The sequence below is a fragment of the Bombus pascuorum genome, chromosome 9 (genome assembly GCF_905332965.1).
Source record: "Bombus pascuorum chromosome 9, iyBomPasc1.1, whole genome shotgun sequence".
NCBI classification, from domain to species: Eukaryota; Metazoa; Arthropoda; class Insecta; order Hymenoptera; family Apidae; genus Bombus; species Bombus pascuorum.
This window is the reverse complement of record NC_083496.1, coordinates 15,939,786-15,960,991: the sequence shown is the minus strand read 5'-3', so window position 1 is coordinate 15,960,991 and position 21,206 is coordinate 15,939,786. Positions and strand designations below refer to the sequence as shown.

The following is a 21,206-nucleotide window of genomic DNA, read 5'->3' as shown; positions in this document are numbered from 1 at the left end:
TTTAACAATCATCATCTTGTTAGAGAGAAAGAGAGAGAGAGAGAGGATGTTATTAATTTAGTAAAGGGACTATCTTAACCATAGATTCACCATTTTGCTTAGGAATTGTGGGTTTCTTACATCTTTATCCGAGATAACTTACAATTATTATAACTTATAACTTAAAATTACAAGAGTAATTAAATCTACAATAGTTTTTCATGGCTTCAGACCATTATTATTATTTGTTAGTATATTAGTATTGTTAATAAGTGATGGTTTAAAAGGGGTAGGATTTTATGTAGGGGTTTGAGAAGAAATACAGATGCTCGTAATTTGAATATTTTTATTGAAATCTCACAATAAGTATTGAAAAAAAAACATTCTTTCTTAGAACATGATCTACGATAAAATAGTTAACAAATAAAATAAGACGGTAGTTTCAGGGCTAAATTTTTATTTGCCTGTTTGCTTAGTTACAATGATCGACGAATGCGCTTCACAGTCATTAAGAAACTTCTGTATCGCCGAATATGAGTACTTACCGAATACGTTTTGTCGTAAAATCGGAATTATCATAAACGAGTGATTTGATTAATCGTAATCTAGAGTATGATTTACAAAATGAATAAAGAAGAAAAAAAGGAAAGGGAGGGGGAAAGATCGTAAGCGATAAATAATTGAAAAAACCAAGGTGTTAACCGGGTAAAATAAAAAAAAGAAAACGAAAAGGAGGAATTGGACGTGAAGGAACGCGGAACGTATTTGTTTCAGATGCAACAAATTTGAGATACAAGTGTAAGTGATAATAACGATAACGTAAGCGGATTGGTCGGTTTTACAAAATGATCTCCATAGTACACCGCGTTTGTCGGATGCACGAAGAGCCGCCAATCATTTCGACAGTCGTCGGATACATACGATCGCCGATTATCAATTAATTCTTTTCGATCAACTCGGTGAAGGTGAGGTCCAGATCGTCGCAGATGTATTTGTACTTTTCTTTCTCGTGTACAAGCTCGTCTGAAATAAACAATGCCTTCATTAGAAATTTATCAGATTCAGCAACTAATAAAACATTTATCGTTACACTTATATATATACATAGAAGATAATTTGTATTATCCTAAAAAGTAAAAAGCGAATATATTGCTCCATCGCCTTTACGCATACTTAATGTATGAAAATATTGATGTGAAAATGATCTGATGGTAATAAAAAATGCATTTCGGTGACAAAACAATGTTTGATTTTTAACTCTTTGTTTATATGTATCTATTATGATAAGTTTACACCATTTCCTTCTGTATCAAACATTTTTTTTATTTTAATTGTACTGTCCAAAAATAATTTGACAAAAATCTTCTATAAATAGATACAATAAAAGATAGAATAATTGTGAAAAAAAAACAAAGAGTTAAGGTGAAAAAAATGATATTCATGACGGTAAAATGCGTCCTTAAATCTCCATTGTCTCGGTTCAGTAAGGGACATCGATATTTCACTTTCATGGAAAAATGCTGTCTTGTGGCAAATTAGAGCCTCGAAGTCGTTAGTTAAGCAGGTTAAGCTCGAGAAGTAACTTACGGAGTACGTGTTAAGAGCAAGCGAGATTGTGAGAAAGTTTGAAATTTTGGTGGTATATATATGAATATATATATATTTTTTTATTTGTTTGGTCGAAGCGTTAAAGAGGTTGGTTAGTGGCACGTTAGACGCCGTAGAGTTCCATGAATGCCTGATCCAAGCCGTCTCCGATTTCCTTGTATTTCTCCTTCTCAGCCACCATTTCATCTGCAAGCATTCGCAATGTTATTTCGAAGAAAATTTGCAAACTCTTCGATATCTACTCGACAGTAGTAGTAGTAAGTGTCCGAGCAGATCTAAGCTCTAAGAAGGTAGCGCTAAGCTGTTGAGAATCGTTAGAGAGCTATGAAGCGTTGGTTGGACAGGAAGTGGACTTTGGAGCAAATTCAATCTGTTCTTCCTTGGATGTTTTAGTAAAGATGGATGAGACTCGTGTATCTCTGACAGCTGCTTGTAGACCATGGAGTTTGAATTATAGTTTATGATGCTGATGTAACGCGATGTGTATGAAATATGAATGCATGATTTAAATTTGAGGAATAAAGAAAGATGATTCTTAGTTGTATCAGTGTTTCCTAATCTTTATCGAATCGCGATCCTCTTTATAATAGACAAATAATTTACAACTTCTCCACTCTCTCTCTCTCTCTCTACATATAAAGAAGATTATATTGATAAATAAACGCTAAAAAATTTTTTTTGAAGATAAAGCCAATTTTTATTTTATTTTTAAATGACATATTATAATAATAAAAATTGCAAGGGTAAAGCCAATTTTTATTTTATTTTTAAATGACATATTATAATAATAAAAATTGCAAAGGTAAAGCCAATTTTTATTTTATTTTTAAATGACATATTATAATAATAAAAATTGCAAAGGTAAAGTCAATTTTTATTTTATTTTTAAATGATATATTATAATAATAAAAATTGCAAGGGTAAAGCCAATTTTTATTTTATTTTTAAATGATATATTATAATAATAAAAATTGCAAAGGTAAAGCCAATTTTTATTTTATTTTTAAATGATATATTATAATAATAAAAATTGCAAAGGTAAAGTCAACTTTTATTTTATTTTTACTTTCCAATTTTTATTTAATATAAAAATACTGTTGCTATACTGAAGTAAATAAGTGCCAAAAATTTTCAATTGAAATCGACTAGCAATTTCCTAGGAAACACTTTACAATCTTTCGGGATCGCGACTCATAGGTTGGAAATGCAGAATCTCTACTATACATGTTCCTTAAGTGACAACGAGAGAGGCTATTTTCTATAATTCTACATTTTTTTTCTAAGGAAGTACAAAGTTGTTAAAAGTTATTAAAAAAAGTTCAGTATTCTATATATTTCTAAAAATACGAGAGCCTAATTAAAATGGCATCGATTCGAAGGAAACAAATATGGCGTCATAAAAATCTTTCCTCAAGGCCGCGTTCTCTATTTAAGAGAACTTGGACGGTCCAGAGAAAAGCAGTGGTTACATCACTACATATTATGTTTCTCTGAATCATCACTACTTCGACTAGAGAAAGACCTTTATACTATGTACATCTGTAGAAACTACGAATACACTTACTATGATCGGACATGTCTTCCGAATAAACAGTCGAAAGTTTGACGATTATCATAGGATAGGGATGGGCCATGCTGGACAACGGGATTGTAGTTGAAAAATTGAAAGACTAGCAAATAAAATAACAAGCGAGTTTACTCACCACAATGATTTTGGATACGTACCATGGACACATTTTGGTTCTCCTTTGTGTATTGTGGCATGCAACAACTACGCACAGCTAACACAACGGGCAGCGTCGTGTGTTATATCGCGTTGTACACACAGTTGATGGTCAGTAGATTTTTTTATTTTTGTTAAGAAATCGGGAATTAACGCTTTGTTGAAGATCAAATTAAAAAAAAAAAAAAAAAGTCAACACTCATACAGAGACGCACAAAAACAAACGACACGCTGTTTTTTCAAAATTAAAATATATATTACAAACAGTTTTATAATAATAGCAATATATATAATAATCATTACAATGATATTAGTGTTATTATCGTTCCATTCGTTTTTTTTATTAATATTAAGTAAATTAATAAACTAAAACTCTCAAGTGTGAACTCAAGTATTTGCGTTTCCTTTTTTATGCATTTTCTCTGTCGCACTCATTCTCACTTTCTCATTCATTCCACCTTTTTCTCCCTCTCATGCTCTTTCGCTCTATTGGCATTTTCTCGAAAAAAAGAAAAAAAAACGGGAATAACAAAGAAATGTCATTATCGTTAACGGTAGGACGCATGGAATCGTAAATATTGTGCTTTCTTCGTTTTTCATAATTAGAGAGTAAGAGCATGACCTCTTACTCTTTCTCACACGCACTCTCTCTCTTTTTCACTATCGTTCTCTCTCTATAGAATAACTCGTGACGTTTTCGATCGCTGGACGCGCATTAATTTCTTCGGATGTCTTCCCGAGATTTTGAAAAACCCAAATATACATTGTATTGTATCTACAAAGATTTAGTTAGCATACCAACGTATTAATCGATTTATACAAAAAAATTATTGCACCAACTATTCTTCAAAATGGTCATTCCGTAAGTAAATGTGGCATCATTGTTTCAAGTGAAAAACAATAATTATTATTTGTTCATAATAATTAATCACTGATATATTCCTCTTATTTTTTACAATAGAAGGACTTTGTATATTCAACAATGAAAATGTTTATTACTTGACTATGAATTTATAGCAAGTTTGAAGAGGTGATTTAATTTTGAGCTGATTTTTACTGGTTTACATAACTCTATTAGGAAGTAGAGTTCCTTATTGCTGGAACGTTTTCAATTGCCATTTTTTCATTTAATTTTCTATTCTTCATTTATCACATTTTTAACGTGACAAGTGGCAATTCATATCCTTAATAAAATATAAATATATTTTATAAATATATACTATAAATCCAACTTTCAAGACACTGCATTACTTACGGGATTACCTAATACTTAATACTTTTACAAAGTTGAGAAAACTTTCTAAATTCATCTCGACACGACATCCGACAAGCTACAATGAACGAGAATCACCCAGGGGATTAGATACGTAAAAGATGGTCAGGCAGTTTCTTCTTCACGATGATAAAGAGGGGGGAATGCTTCACGTGGAATTAACTATGACACACCTTCGAATTAGGTGGTCTTAATACGGATGTAGATATTAATTAACGATATCAATTAACTGCGGCAATGAACAATCGCATAAGATGAAGTTACGCGCTATGAAATAGAAATTCTCTCGTTCTTTCTTTTCCTCTTTTTTTCCTTCTCTTTTTTTCGTTTTCTATTGGCCAGAGAATGATTACAATAAAGGATTAATCCAGGCACGATCGGTAAACGTCGAGTGGCTCAGCGTGAACTAGAAGGACACACGATTTTTGCGAACGTATTTTGCTCGTTCTTTTATTTCTAATGATTGCTGCGTTAATTGCGATTGCAAGTTCACCCTTTTCTACGAGGAAGTTTCCAAGATCGCATTTTGTCCAATAATCTTTATGTGATTAAGCATTGAGTACTTGGGGAACACGTAGTAGAAAATTAGAGAAGGAGATTCTGTTTGAAAAATTCACTCTGCGGTTCAAGTAGCTTTTGATATTTAATATCAAATAGTTTATAGTTAATATGCTTTTAAAAAATGTAGAAAATTGGAATGCATTTTTATATGTATCTATGTTGACATGTTTCTATCAAATAAAAATACAAATCTGCCTATTAAATTTAAAATTAAAACTTCAACATTGAATAATGATACAAATAACAATATAAATTAAAACCTAAATATTTTCAAGTTATTTAATTTAACATATTTCTCATTTACTTTTTAACGTTATATAAAATTCAATTCAACACAGAATCACAAGCAGTTAAATAAAAAACATAGAATAAGAGTCTCTTAAAAATTTTCAGCAGACTTTTGTTCCACGCTTCGTGCATAATTATATATAAATAATCTCCTTCCCTTTGAACTGGACCATATATTCTGAAGTGCTCTGTATCATCATACATGTATATTAATATACGATTGAAACTACAAATATACAAAAACTTTTAACATATATTGCGGTTTCTTTCTATATATCTCTTATTCCTGACGTATACCTTGCTAAATTCTAAGCTTTAACCAGTGAGATTAATACTAGTATCTTTTTGGCTGAACCACGCGCAAATACGAGCTTAATGTTGGATTTGTTCCTCGAAGATATCACTTAGCTGGCAGTGAGCGTCTCTTAGAAGCATTTAAGATTTATCATCAGTGAACGAACGAGCAGTGGAAGAAGGCCAAGGACGTTCCTTTTTCATGCTGAGCCCCAGGGAATTATAAAACGTTAACGACAAAAAGCAACGAACAATGGTCATGTTCGTCCTTTTGCTGCCAATTCATACAATAGTCCTACGTCGAGGAAAAATTTATTTATGTGGTCGAATTTGTCAAACATTTTTTTTAAAGTCGTTCCAATATGTTTATTGAAACTTTTTATGATTGTCATTGAAACGTGCATTAATTAACAAATTGAGCAGTCTGAGCCACTAATTATTCTATTTAATACTGCTTATATAAAAGCTATATAACTATCTGATGTACACCAAGATAAAAATCAAAATACAGAAGAATAGAATTTTCAGTAAAATAGATCAATTCAAAAAGTAGAATGGTATAAATCTCGCGATGTCTTACGAACGTTTGGTTGTAAATCAAATTGGGTCGGACGTGAACCTCGGAAACTACGATACGTGATAGGACGTAACAGGTGGAAAATACCTGACAAACTCGATAGAAAATTCTTCCTTGACGTACACGCTTTGATCGGTTGCCCTTTTTACTCTGTTTCCTATGTCTTCACTCGCGATTCTCTTTTACAGTACTCGCCTCGTAGGGAATTAAAAGACACTCAATAGTATTGAAATTAATCATACTGATCGACAGTCGAATTAAAAGCAAGCATCACCAGAGAAGAAAAGAAAAAAGAAGATAGCGGTGAAAGATATCTTTTGGCAAGAAACGAAAAAATTTCAAAGAAAAAGAAGAAAAGAAACACAGAAGACAAAGGGAGTTTTTTATCTCCCAGTCCCTTTGACAAACCGCACACCCTACATTTCTGTTTTTATACATTATACATTTTACTTGAACCACCGTTCTATCCTTTGCCAAATGACAAAGACGAAGAAACGATAGTTCGAGTGAAAAGCGTGCGCAGCAGAAGTATATAAAGTGTAAAGTATATCCTCTCTTTTCGACGAAAAAGAGAAAAGGAAGGAAGAAAAGAAAAAAAAGTTTTTCAACGTTTTGCGAAACGTTTACGAAAGCACTCGTGTCGCACAGCGTGTATTTTTTGTTTCCCAACGATATTTCGATAAATATCGTCGAACCTCAAAAAACTTTCGATGTTCGTTCGTTCGTTCGTTCTCCGACCCTCACCCCTTTCGAATTCTGTTTACAGTATTTACTTTTTATTCTTTTTATCTCTGTTTTGTTCCTTTAATCCCGAAGGAATCGTACCCTAGTATCTGCGTATGCTTTTGTATTCTCAACGTTTTTGTTATTTATATAAATCTTTTCTCGACTTTTTTTTCTCTCATGTTTCTGTCAGCCGCGAGACACGATCTACATGTTCTGGATGTCATGCAGGGTGGCCTCCATCTCTTCCTGGAGCAATTTGTTTTTCTCTCTCTCGGCGGCAAGGTCGTCTGTAAAGATCACCGGTTAGAGGGAGGTTGCACACGCACATAGAAGGCACAGACGAGCGCGCACAACTTTCTCATTGATCGCGGATATGCCCTCTCGGGGGTTGCAGTGGTTAGAGGAATGAAACACGTCGTGATCATCGAGCAACTATGTACACACGTCACACGAGACGACGCAACATATGACGATTATGTCACCGCTTTTTTTGGGTTTTAAGTCGTCGTCGCAGTTAGCATTAAAATCGGCAAATACGTGAAATAGGTTTTACAGCAAACGACAGGCATGATGGTTTCGTAGATGGAAGAAGAACCGAATGATGAAAAAAGTAGTAAAAAGTACAAATACACTATCAGCTGCAGGTATTAGGACACGTAGAGATACATAAAAAGAAAGTGAATTCTTTTCACTGGTTTTTAGTGATTTTATTATTCTTCAGCTATTTTATTTCATTCATTATTTCTTTCATCATAAATCTGTCGTTTCATTCGCATCATATCATATCTTGTATCGTGAAAGATTAAATAAAGTGACCAATAAATGTAAATGAGTGTCCTAATCTTTATGACCAACAGTGTATATATTTTTAATGGATCATTACATAATATTACGTAAATTATTCGTTATTCAATAGTAAAAATCGAGATATAATTATTTTGACAATTTGTAAGAATCATCAAAACGTGGAGTAATTTATATTTATGAGATTTTAAATCGTTGAAAATAAAAAGCTGGATTTTTCCATAAATCTAGTACTCCAACTGACTGTCGTCTGCGGTTCTATTAATCATTGGATGCACTCAAACAAACTCGAGGAGCATGGTGAATTTGGAAAGAAGCGATGTTATGGTTCGTTAATAGATCCCTAACAGGTTATCGCAACTGTAACTGAATGCAATCTTACTGTTCATATTCTGCTCCCTTCGACTTGTTTTTAACGTTCGATTCGTAGTTCTCTCTCTCTTTCTTACTCTAACTAAGAACATAATTTCTAATGCTAAATTAGACTAAAGTACCAAAGAAACAAGAAAATGCTTGCTATTCGTAGTAGAGTTGGAAAGAAGGTTCGTAATGACCGTTCGAGAAAGTAAAATGTCTCGAAAACGAAAATTTCGTACGATGACACGAGAGAAACGGAAATGAAAAATGGTTGGATGAGATACGCACCTTCGAGCCTGTCGACCTCCTTCTGCAATTTCTGCACGGATCTTTCTGCGAACTCGGCACGAGCTTCAGCCTACACGAACGAGAAGAATAGATCAGTATTTGTACTTTGTCACGTTCATGTGATTTGTCGTCGATTTTAAAATTTTTACATAGGAAACTAAATTCTATGCATGCGTCAATGCTAATAATTTACAGAGTATTACGCATACGTATGTCATATGCCATTTAAATTCATCAAAATAAAATGCAATATCGAGTGGAATAATAATTATTAAATATTTATTAATTAATAAATATAATTAATAATATTATTAAATATAATTATTAAATATTTACTAATATCATTATATATATATATATATATATGAAATATTATTAAAATAAAATATTCTTTTAAAATCGACGGATTTCTTTATTATCATTTTTTCTTATTAGTACAATTGCACTCCATGCTTTATTTTTACTTCCAATGAAAACAATATAACGAAAAACTGTTAGTTAAATGCACACATTATTTTTGGTTAATTAAAAAAACTATTTTTTTTTACTGATGACTCAACACCCAAACATTCGTACCTCATTCGTTGCTTATCAGGGATTGAGCAATCGATATACATCTTTTATAGTTGTTCTTTTCGTTTGTACTTATGCGTAATATGTGAAATAACAGTACCTGAACTGGATTAATGAAAGGTGTGCAAAATAAAAGGGGAACGTGTACGAAAGAACGAGCATCTAATGGAAAGAAGCAACAGGATACGGTATGTACAAACCTAAATAAAATTCTGCTAATTCAGCTAATTCTAGTGTTTGTACAACGAAACCAAAATAATAGATATAAGAATGTCTAAGAATTTTTTTACAAAAATTGATAATATTTCAAATCCTGCAACGAAGGATTCCACTTTCGTTTCGAGTTGCACTTACCTCTTTTAATTGACTATCCAGAATCTTCACCTGGCCCACGAAAGTCTCCTCTCTTTGCGTCGCCTATTTTTAGACAAGCGCAAACAAAAAGAGAAAAAAAAACGATCTCAAGTTAGCTTTACAAAACTAAAAAAGAAAAAAGAAATATGTGAAGTAAAACAAAACGAGAAGAAGAAAGATGAAAAATGACGGCTAAGGTTATAGAAAGAAAGTAGCGTAAATGAGGAGAGAAAAGGGTGGACGAGTTAATGTTTTAGTAGAAACGGCGGAAAACTCGCGACGACAAATCACACTCTGCTAAAAAGAAACAAGAATCAGATGCAAAATACTCTCTGAAATGATTTGTACCTCCTTCAGGCGAGAGGTAAGAGTCTTAATTTGGTTCTTGTACTCCTCTTCACGCTGGTTGGCCTATGGTACAGTAACGTGAACATTATGCATCTTAATATGGAAATTTACTTTTCTCGATCCACCGACGCGTCTTCTCTTTTTTCCTTTTTTAATTCTATGCCGCCTGTTCGATTTTTTTATCTCTCGCGTTTATTATACACGTTTTGTGAACGAGCACGGTGCATTAAAACCCCTGCGAACCTGTGTATTCATTTCACGTTACCGTGGAAAATCTTGCGATATTTCTCTTACATGGTGTCACCGTTTTTCCTACAGCGATTCTTTTGTCCCGTGATAACTTTCGCAGTGTGCAAGTCCCTCGAGAAGCCAGGGTTTTGATGCGCGCGAAGGAAACCGAGAGGCCGAGTGTTAAATGGACGCGTCGTTATGAGGCAAATCAAATTATGATTGGATTATTAATAAACTGAACTCTTTGTTCTCCTCTGATATCGCTATAGTGATATTTTATGACATGAAAATTATTTCTTCTATTATTTCCAGAGGTGAAATTGTTTCGAAAATGAAAAACAGAAGAAGGCTACTATATAAATAAATCTATTAATATTTATAATTAGACTGTCGGATATTTCTGTATTCACAGAAAAAATAGTAATTTTATTTTCTATACTTCAATTATAATATTAATTTTTAAATTTATATAAATTTACAAGATATGCAAAAATATAGAAAATCTTTCATTTGTATATGAGGAACGTTTATAAGACGTAGACGAATTGATACAAATTGGTCGCGGCGCGAACGTGCAGTGAATTTGAAAGAAAGAGAAAGTGAAACAGATTGTATATGTATGTATATTCGAGATTATATATATAGATATATATATATTTTTTGTCAGTAGTACTTACCTTCTCTTCGGAAACCTCGAGGGATTTCAGGTTGTTGCCAACTACGCGCAGCTCTTCTTCAAGCTCGACGATCTTCCTGTAAAATGAAAAAAAATCATTTACAACAAATCCAGGTCGTAAATACGAATTCCTACCTGTGTGTGTGTTTCTTTAAGTATGTGGAAGAGCACTGGTCGCTGCTCTTTGTGTTTTAATTTTGAGAATTGAATGATTGAATTGTTTTCAACACAGAATTTAAAACATTTTTTTAAGCAAGTAATTTTTTAATTTCTAATTTGAAAAATAATCTTCTTATTCCGAGTGTGGCCATTTTAAAGGAAATAAAATTTTTTATTCAAAATATGATATTTTTACAATTTTTTCATGAAAGGAATTTAAGACACTTAAGATTTTAAAGATTTAGCATCAAAAATATTATACAGGGTGTTTCAAAATTTATATGGAACCTTCTCATATGCAACAATATTGTATAGAAATAATTTTTTTCAATAATATCACAGACTATAATTTTATATTGATTTGTCATCGACCAGCGTTCGTCCTTGTTAGACAAGCGGAAGGAAATTGTTCATGAACATTGAAAAATTAAAAAGAATGTAGAGAACAGTGACACATGCACAAACTGAACCACCTACCCTTCCGAAAGTTCTGCCTTTTCCTCGGCGCGCTCAAGATCCTGCTCCATCATGACTAGTTTTCTGGCAACCTGTGATCAACAGCCACACTTGTCATGCGAAAAAGCAAGGATGATAAGGACTTAAAAAAAAAAAAATATGAACAGAAACAAAAAGAAAAAAAATTCCAGTAAAATACAGAAAACAAAAGTTATATCGCAAATGCATGCGGACAGTCAGCTTCCAGTCTGCTTCTCCTTGTTTCCCATTGCTCCAACGGTCTGCTGCTCGATCGTGACTCGAATCTTAGTGAAACGCTGTTATAAAAATATATTTTTATCCAAAAAAATGGAATCAAAATGAATTTCATAAAGTATATAATGTATTCATAAATTATAGCATTAAAACAAAGTATTTTATAAAATATAAAATGTAGAAAAAGAAACACAAGTTGCTTCATCGTATTAAGTACTTTTTCATTCCGATTTTCTTGGATACAAAAATTTGAAGAGGAATCTCAGTCACAACCGTTATTACACTACACATTGTAAATATATTTTTGCAATTGCAATATTTCTTACACAAGTTCTCTCTCCTCGCATAAAAGTGAGTGTACAGACTCAGATTTCTCTTTTAAAAGTAACACGATTGAATGGACATACAGGATCGATCCACGACACAAATTGTGATCGATCGCAACTGCACGGAACCTGTTTGGTTCCAAACCAACAACTATATGAATTTTCATTGGGAGAAAACTCGAAAAGAAAACCAATCAAACGAACACACTAGGAAACATCTGTGTTTAGACAGTTGCACACGTGATCACGTGTCATCGAACGTCTTTAATCGTGCCTCTGTGTGTATGTATACATATGTGGCAGGTGTACATCCTCGTGGACATGCACACATGAGAAAGTGTAGCGAAAAACAGGGGGGGAAAAATGGCGGTTTTTTGGCGCACACTTGAAATTCGAAAAGAGGCATTGTTAATGGCAAGAAAAGAAAAATATGGTGGGTGTGAGTGTTTTGATTTTTTGAGAAACGGATGCTTACGACTCTCCGGCCTCGGCACGTTCCTCAGCACGTTCTAGATCGGCCTCAACCATGGCCAATTTACGGGCGACCTGTATAAACGACACATACACACGGTTTCTCTTTATGTTCCGTTTTTGTCTCTCTCCAGCAGTTCCTTAACTCGCTCTTTTTCTCTTTCCGTTTCGCCGGTCCCTGTCTCGTGTCTCGACCAGGCATCTGGGCCAAGATCGACGCTCTCGCGCCTCGATCTTGCCGCCATTATCGCCCCATCATCGAGATCATCGTGATTCTGACCGACTCGATGTCGCTCTACGAACTGAAAGAGCTCGCTCCTTTTGCGTCTGGTTGCTTCCATCGACTCAACTCAGTCTAGTCTCCCCTCTATTCGTTTTTGTAACTCTACCTTGAACGTGGCGAATTTCTAAAGTAAATGGCTCGTCGGAAACGTGGAATAGCGTTTGGTTGTAACGAGTTGGTGATTAGTGCTAGCTGACTGCTTTCAGAGATTTATTGGAGTACGAAGATTTGGTTTGAAGTTGTTAGGTGCGGAGAGGAAGTGATGGTAGCTTCTTGGCGTACATTTTGTATGAGATTCTCTATGCGATATTGCGGAATCCTTGTAGAGAATTTTTTTATAAAAATGTCTATTTTTTTCGTTCTATTGCAATTACTATCTTTAAAGAATTAGTAATGGCTAGTTATAATACTTGAACAGTTCGGAAAATGGTGTAATAGAAACTATGTTCCTTTTTGAATAGAAAGCAATACTAATTTTTCCAAGAGCATTCTAATAGAACCTTAATTTTTTCAAGGAAAACAATATCAATTGATTACAGTTTCTTAATCTAAAATCTGGTAGTCTCTAAATTGCTTGGTAGCAGTATAATGATGTAGAGATAACAAAAGCAAGTAAAATAAAAGTAAAAAAATATTAATACATGAACGTATTTGTATCTTCCAAGCTACAAGATACTACAAAATGAAATTTCCTTTACCTACATTTAAAAAAAGCCACCAAACTTCCAAATCTCTCCAACACCTCCACCTTCACTTCCCATTCAATGGAGAAAAAGTAATTCTAATTGAAACATTTCCTTTGTAGTCCCATCACCACCAAGGTATCCTTTTTTGTGTAATAGAAATAAATTCTACGTGTAACATGTTCCCTTTCAAATGGAAAGCAATACTAATTTTTCCAAGAGCATTCTAATAGAACCTTAATTTTTTCAAGGAGAACAATATCAACTGATTACAGTTTCCTAATCTAAAATCTGGTAGTCTCTAAATTGCTTGGTAGCAGTATAATGATGTAGAGATAAGAAAAGCAAGTAAAATAAAAGTAAAAAAATATTAATACATGAACGTATTTGTATCTTCCAAGCTACAAGATACTACAAAATGAAATTTCCTTTACCTACATTTAAAAAAAGCCACCAAACTTCCAAATCTCTCCAACACCTCCACCTTCACTTCCCATTCAATGGAGAAAAAGTAATTCTAATTGAAACATTTCCTTTGTAGTCCCATCACCACCAAGGTATCCTTTTTTGTGTAATAGAAATAAATTCTACGTGTAACATGTTCCCTTTCAAATGGAAAGCAATACTAATTTTTCCAAGAGCATTCTAATAGAACCTTAATTTTTTCAAGGAGAACAAAATCAATTGATTACAGTTTCCTAATCTAAAATCTGGTAGTCTCTAAATTGCTTGGTAGCAGTATAATGATGTAAAGATAAGAAAAGCAAGTAAAATAAAAGTAAAACAATATTAATACATGAATATATTTGTATCTTCCAAGCTACAAGATACTACAAAATGAAATTTCCTTTACTTCCATTTAAAGAAAGCTACCAAACTTCCAAATCTCTCCAACACCTCCACCTTCACTTCCCATTCAATGGAGAAAAAGTAATTCTAATTGAAACATTTCCTTTGTAGTCCCATCACCACCAAGGTATCCTTTTTTGTGTAATAGAAATAAATTCTACGTGTAACTATGTTCTTTTTCAAATGGAAAGCAATACTAATTTTTCCAAGAACATTCTAATAGAACCTTATTTTCTTTCAAGGAGAACAATATCAACTGATTATAGTTTCTTAATCTAAATCTGGTAGTCTCTAAATTGCTTGGTAGCAGTATAATGATGTAAAGATAAGAAAAGCAAGTAAAATAAAAGTAAAACAATATTAATACATGAATATATTTGTATCTTCCAAGCTACAAGATACTACAAAATGAAATTTCCTTTACTTCCATTTAAAGAAAGCTACCAAACTTCCAAATCTCTCCAACACCTCCACCTTCACTTCCCATTCAATGGAGAAAAAGTAATTCTAATTGAAACATTTCCTTTGTCGTCCCATCACCACCAAGGTATTCTTTCTTTCAACATTTCCAACAGTTCAATACCTATTGAAATATAAATATACCAATTTCCTAGACGCTTCTTTGCAAAACAAGATGCAGATCGCGTATTCTTGACCAAGTGGAACGGGTCGGAAAGAGCCAGAAGACGGAACCACTTAATCATCTCATTATTCGTTCACAAATATTCGCCCACTTATTCGAGCTAACTCGTCGCGCTTGGTTAAGGGGTTAATAGTATTCCGCGTTCCTCCGCGCAAAATCCCACTCGTGATGGAATCGCAAATATTGAACCAGTGAAACACTAACCGTGAAACGTGCTTTTCTGTTCGAACTGTTTCGTTCGCTAGACGAGGAACGAATAATTTAAAGGCGTTTAACTTGGCGACAACGAGCCACGGAGAGGTTGGAATTTTAAACAAAATTCCAGATACACGGTATTCGTGGCTCGGATCGACATGAGTCGAATAAGTGTACGCGTTCAAATAATCTTTAACGAAGAGCTCTTTCAATCGTGTAGAACGCATCTCGTAAAGAGGAGATAAGAAACGAAGCAAGAGAAGACGTTTTCTCCACTTCGTTCCTAGAGATTGGCACGAATGGATAGAAATACTCGTATACTACGCAGTAACAACGAGATCGTCGTGGAAAACGAAAGAGAATTCACGTCCCCCAGCATAAACCGCGGAATAAAGCTGTTCACAGCGAGCTCTCTGGAATGTCCCTTTCGTTTGTCTACGTAGACCTTTCGTTCTATACATGCAACCAACATCTTTTATGCGAACGTGACGCAACCCCTCGTGCAACTGCCTATCCACGTGACAATCATCGTCCGTGGATCTTTCATTTCGATCAATAATTCTCTACTCGATACAGAAATATAAAAATAAAAAAGAAAAATATATTATCTTCTGTAGATGTTTCATTTTGGCCAACAATTTTGTACTCGATATAAAATATAGAAATTTAGAAGAAAGCAAATATTGTAGCATATGGAAAACATAAGAAGCTTCATTTCCCATATTTTATAACAGATTAATTTCAAAATTTGATATATTGTTAATCGACACTACATCAAAATATTTTTCTTATATTTCGTATTCAAAATATCTTCCTTATGTTAATATTTAGTTTCGAGATAGAATATGCATTTTTTACCATTTTCAATATTCAGAAAATTATAAATGCAAACTTTTGTAAAAACAAAATATAAATGCAAAATTTTGTAAAAACAAAGTTGATCAAGATGATACGTTCGTGACATGAAATAATCATTAAGTGGAATTGGATTTAGTTATCTAATAACTAAATATTGGAACTAGAATTGCAATTCGCAAAATTTCGGAATGTTTTTTTTTTTTTTTTTTTTTTTTTTGTTAGAACCAATGAAACCTACGTTATCTGGATGACGTAACTGACTAAAATTTGTCATTTGACGGGAGGTTTATGTAACGTTCGCAAGTCCAAGATACAGAGGGTTCAATGATAAGCGATTATTGCATCGGGTTAATACACAGAAAGAAATATCACACTCGGTTATGGCTCGCTTCCGTTGATTTTCTGCAATAACTATTATGCGGTTAGATCGTTAGACAGACAAGCAAATCGAGATTCTAATAGAATCTCGGAAATTTGATTCGGTATCACTGCAAACATTAAGAAACATTGTAGAATTTGTCTAGTTTCGATGTTTGTTAATACAATTAAAAAGACGCATTAAAAAGATAAATGATGAGTTCGACTTTGTTATTGGGAGAGGATACAGACGCGTTGAAGTTACAACGATGCGTTTTAGGATTAAATCAATTTTTATCAAACACTAGAGGAGTCATCAATAATGTAATTTTCTGTGAAACTTTTATCAATACTTGCGCAAGACACTCTGCATTTGAGCAATAACAAGCAATAAATCAAGATATTCGATGAATCTGACGATGTAATGGAACTTTCTTTTTTTCATCGTTTGTCGGTTGTGTTGATATACGTTCGATGCAGCAAAGATTCGTTTGTGCTGATCGAACAGCGTTTTCGTAATATTTCACGTTTTCTACCGTGCCAGGAAAGTTTCACGAATTAATTTCTCGTAATTTTATTTTGCAAGGCAGTCGTTTGAATATATCGAGCCGCAATTTTATTCAAAGTTTAAAACACGGTTGAGTAATATGAAAATAATCGAATTTATAAAAGAAATTTCATATGAAATGCTATAGATGTGCAACGACCATGAAGGAATTAATTCTGATGCCCCGTTATTTTGAATTTCTAATTTCTGCATAGAAATTACATCTGCTAAGAAAGAAGAATTGAATAAAATGAATTTCATGTTTCTTGAATTGTGTAATATTATAATATTAAAATAAGTTTATTTTCTAATCTTTGTAACTTCGACGTCGTCATGTTACACAACCTACCATAACAGATGGATGTTTGCAATATTTCTGAGCTACGTTCCGAATTCCAGAAAAGCAAAAAGAGGGTGTCTTTGGACAAAAGCAGCACCATTTTAATCGCGCAGCTGACCGAGAGGCACATAGTCTCGTTTTTATCACAACACAGAACGCGTTAACCATATTTTAACGAAGCCAGTTTCCGATTAGACAAACCGAACACGCGAACTTACGATATACACCGAATGTAAATGGAAAAACGATTTTGCGCGATAATTTTTATATGCAAAGTAGACTTTTTATTTTTCTTTCTTTTTTCTACGAAATTGGCACTTGAAACATTGTTTACTTGTTCTTCCCCCTCCCCCCTTTTGTTTGCTCCAACAAACACTTGGAAATCACAGATATACAGCGGTTTTTAACATTTAAGTCGCGCTCAAAACACGTGACACTGATATTATTCATATACGTGTATCACTTATCCATCATTTTTTTTTCCCTTTTCTTTTTTCATATTCCCAAAATAAGAATTATTTTACTGAAACACTGCACTTCTTACCAGTTGATCGATCAGTCGTTATCTCACTCGACGAAATCACAGACGATCAATACCTTTCGTTCCTTCCATTCTTTCTTTCTTTTTTCCTTTTCTCATTTAATCACTGTTTCGTTAGAAATATTTTTGAATTTTTACCAGAAACGAGATTTTATTCGAAATAACTTTCACGAACGATTCGGACGATCTGTTGAAGAAGAATCGAAATTCTTTGAATTATTCAATCGAAATATTCTCGAGTATAATATTAACGCGTTTACTTTCGATCGATCGAAATGAGTAGATTTTCGTTTCTTTTTTTCGTATTGTACCGAGCCACGGTAATTTCGAGCACACAGAGAGAAAACAGAGAGTTATGGGGTTAGGCACTATTATCTCGACTATAAACTAGGAACCATCATCATCATCATCATCATCATCATCATCATCATTATTTTTATCATGATCATTGTCACTGCAGCCATCACGCTTGTCAGTCGTGGGCTCGCGAACCTCATCGTATTTCTTGTCAGCTTCTTCAGCGAGGAACCTGGCCTCCTTCAGCTGATTTTCGAGGGCGTCCATACGCTCTTCATCGGCCAAGCTGCGATTCTCGAGAATCTTGCGGGCTCTTTAATAATTATCACAAAGAACGGCGATTAACATACATTAAGAAAGAAAAGATCGCTGGAAGGAGAAGTTTTTAAATTATCGGTCGTTGCCTCGTTCGTTGTAACGAAGGTTCCACGATGATCAGCTACAGCACTGCTCTCCAACTATCTGCTGAAATTCTTGGAAAGATATACCTGCGGGAACCAATTGGTATTTTTATCTTGACAAACCTGAATCTTCTCGAGCTATATAATTCTACGCTATTTTTTTCTCTTCTTTTTTTTAGTGGATCATATAATATTTCCATAATCTACTTAATTCATAATGTAAATAAGAAATGTTTCGACGTTTAAGACTCGTTCACATTAGACAGATTCCTTAGATTCTAATAAATTGAAATCAAGTGACTTGACTAATGTGAATAAGAGTAGAAATTTAAAAGGATATTTCAAGTTAATTAATCGTGACAGGTTCCTACTGATAAAATATTATCGAGTTTTTTCAATTTACGAAATATAGTTGATATCGATAAGACTTTGGGAGTTATAAATTATATTATTCAATTTTTAGAAATTTAATAAGACTGAGAGTTATAAATTATCAAAATTATATTACTCAATTTTTAGAAATTTAATAAGACTGAGAGTTATAAATTATCAAAATTATATTATTCAATTTTTAGGAATTTAATAAGACTGGGAGTTATAAATTATCAAAATTAAATTATTCTATTTTTAGAACTTTAATAAGACTGGGAGTTATAAATTATTAAAATTAAATTATTCAATTTTTAGAAATGTAATAAGACTGGGAGTTATAAATTATCAAAATTATATTACTTAATTTTTAGAAATTCAATAAGACTGGGAGTTATAAATTATCAAAATTATATTACTTAATTTTTAGAAATTCAATAAGACTGGGAGTTATAAATTATCAAAATTATATTATTCAATTTTTAGAAATTTAATAAGACTGAGAGTTATAAATTATCAAAATTATATTACTCAATTTTTAGGAATTCAATAAGACTGGGAGTTATAAATTATCAAAATTATATTATTCAATTTTTAAGAATTCAATAAGACTGGGAGTTATAAATTATCAAAATTATATTATTCAATTTTTAGAAATTTAATAAGACTGGGAGTTATCAAAATTATATTATTCAATTTTTAGGAATCAAATGATCAATGTTTTGAAATGTGTTATACTGTAACACAGTACTAAAGTGCAATTTAACTTTGCATTCAAGCTCGGATTATTCCACAATTGGACGACTGTCTTCTATCACCAAGTGCAGATTATTACGCGCGCTGCGACTGCTTTTTTAATTTCCATTTTAATCTAAATAATTTTTTTTAAAATAATTATTTTTTACTTTTTCCCTCTGTTATAAAGAATGTAAGATGCGATGTTTGCGAAGTAACATTTTCTACCGTTTTGAACAGTAAATTTTCGATAAACTCCATGAAGAATTCGGATGTCATTTACTGCATCTACGACCGATTGCGCGCGGTCATTAATTAGAACCATGATGCAAATGGGTTAAAATATAAATTGAAAATGTAATGGCGAAAACAATGATATTCTTTATCGAATAAATCCCATTAATGACTTTAAGTTTAACAAAAAATTCATCGATATAAAATACGTCGAAAAGAAATTTGTCTATAAAATGGTAAAGTGGATCGTGGTTTGTCAAGATGAATACAAATTGGCTTCCGTAAGATTTCCGCGAAAATATTGTTTTTTCGTTCGCTGGTTCGTGACCCACCTCCTCGTATTTTTTATCCGCCTCCTCGGCGATCAGTTTAGCCTGTGCTAGCTGCTGCTCCAACAGGGATACTCGGTCATCTTCCATATTGGTACGGTTTTCGAGTGCCTTGCGTATCCTAGTGATCGATTATCATTCGATTTTTAGCACCGGTTTGATCGCCGTTGAAAGAAAGATCATCGACACACGAAAACAGGATTCTCGCGGTTATGAATAAAATATTTTTCGATTTTTCATTAATTATAGCATACAAAATCGCGCATAAATTAACATTCGCTTTTTTAAATTCTGGATAAAAATATCGATGTTTCACTAATGATTATTTTACATGATCATATTATACAAATTAAAACGATAATTATGGACGGTCTAACTCATGAAACATTCATCATGAATTTCATGTTTTGAGAAATTTAATTTATAAAAATGGTAAAATTTATAATAAAGAAGAATCTTTAATAACTTTCTTGAACTTCTCTTTACAAGAGACTTTCTAATCTGCAACATTTTTTTAGATAATGTAGTAGCATAAAAAGCTTAATCGAATACATATGAAACAACGATAAAATATCGCGAATTATGTGTCGGCTAGTTATCAATTCCTTTTTCCGCGATAACAAACCTCAAACACGTCATCCAGTATCGTCAACAGCGTTATAATCGCCAATCATATCGTTTATCCGCAAATTTCCTACCCGTTTTTGAATCTAAATTAATCTATACAGAACGAAGGTAACTCGTTCTAGATCCTCAAAGTCACGGTTCTGATAAATTGATAATTCTTATCGACGCAAACAAGAATCGGTATTTTAATCGATCGAGAGCGGAAAATTCTGACAAAATAATAATCTGGAAGTTCTTTCAACGTCGAAAAGTTAGTCCCAGCGATAAATAATGCCGGGATATCGATCGAAATTCAAGAGGAAGGGCGAGTGATCGATTAGATTTAATCAATTGCCAGAAAAACATTCTTTCCTTTTTTCGTCATTAGCTGATCAAACGATGATGGAATTTAATGCTCGCGTAATAATTGCATCACTTTCTGGAATGGATCTATCGATAATTAAGCAGCCACTTTACGTATAATAAACGTATAATGAAAATGCACGCTCCATAAAATCATAGTAATTACTAGTTCACCAGCAGCCTTGAATTTGCTCTGTGTAATTGCGTCTGTGCTTAGGTTCGATTGTCGTATAAATATAACTAGATCTA

The 21,206-nt window shown here is 33.1% G+C and overlaps 1 protein-coding gene across 27 annotated transcripts in view; it reads right to left on the bottom strand.

The window, feature by feature from the left end:
- LOC132911019 (tropomyosin Per a 7.0102) overlaps window positions 1-21,206 on the bottom strand; it is a 42,144-nt gene that overhangs the window by 3,797 nt on the left and 17,141 nt on the right. For 7 of the 27 annotated variants that reach the window (XM_060967321.1, XM_060967327.1, XM_060967326.1 and 4 more), the window contains 6 exons: window positions 18,116-18,233; window positions 12,332-12,402; window positions 10,662-10,737; window positions 9,754-9,816; window positions 8,479-8,548; window positions 420-1,002 (listed from right to left, as the gene is read on the bottom strand). In XM_060967321.1, the coding sequence (XP_060823304.1) occupies window positions 917-1,002; window positions 8,479-8,548; window positions 9,754-9,816; window positions 10,662-10,737; window positions 12,332-12,402; window positions 18,116-18,233 (484 nt within the window). In that variant the 3' untranslated portion in view covers window positions 420-916. Of the gene's footprint in view, window positions 1-419; window positions 1,003-4,211; window positions 7,317-8,478; window positions 8,549-9,405; window positions 9,469-9,753; window positions 9,817-10,661; window positions 10,738-11,296; window positions 11,368-12,331; window positions 12,403-18,115; window positions 18,234-19,991; window positions 20,110-21,206 lie in introns of those variants that run through there. The other 20 variants (XM_060967323.1, XM_060967310.1, XM_060967334.1 and 17 more) reach the window with 12 other exon arrangements.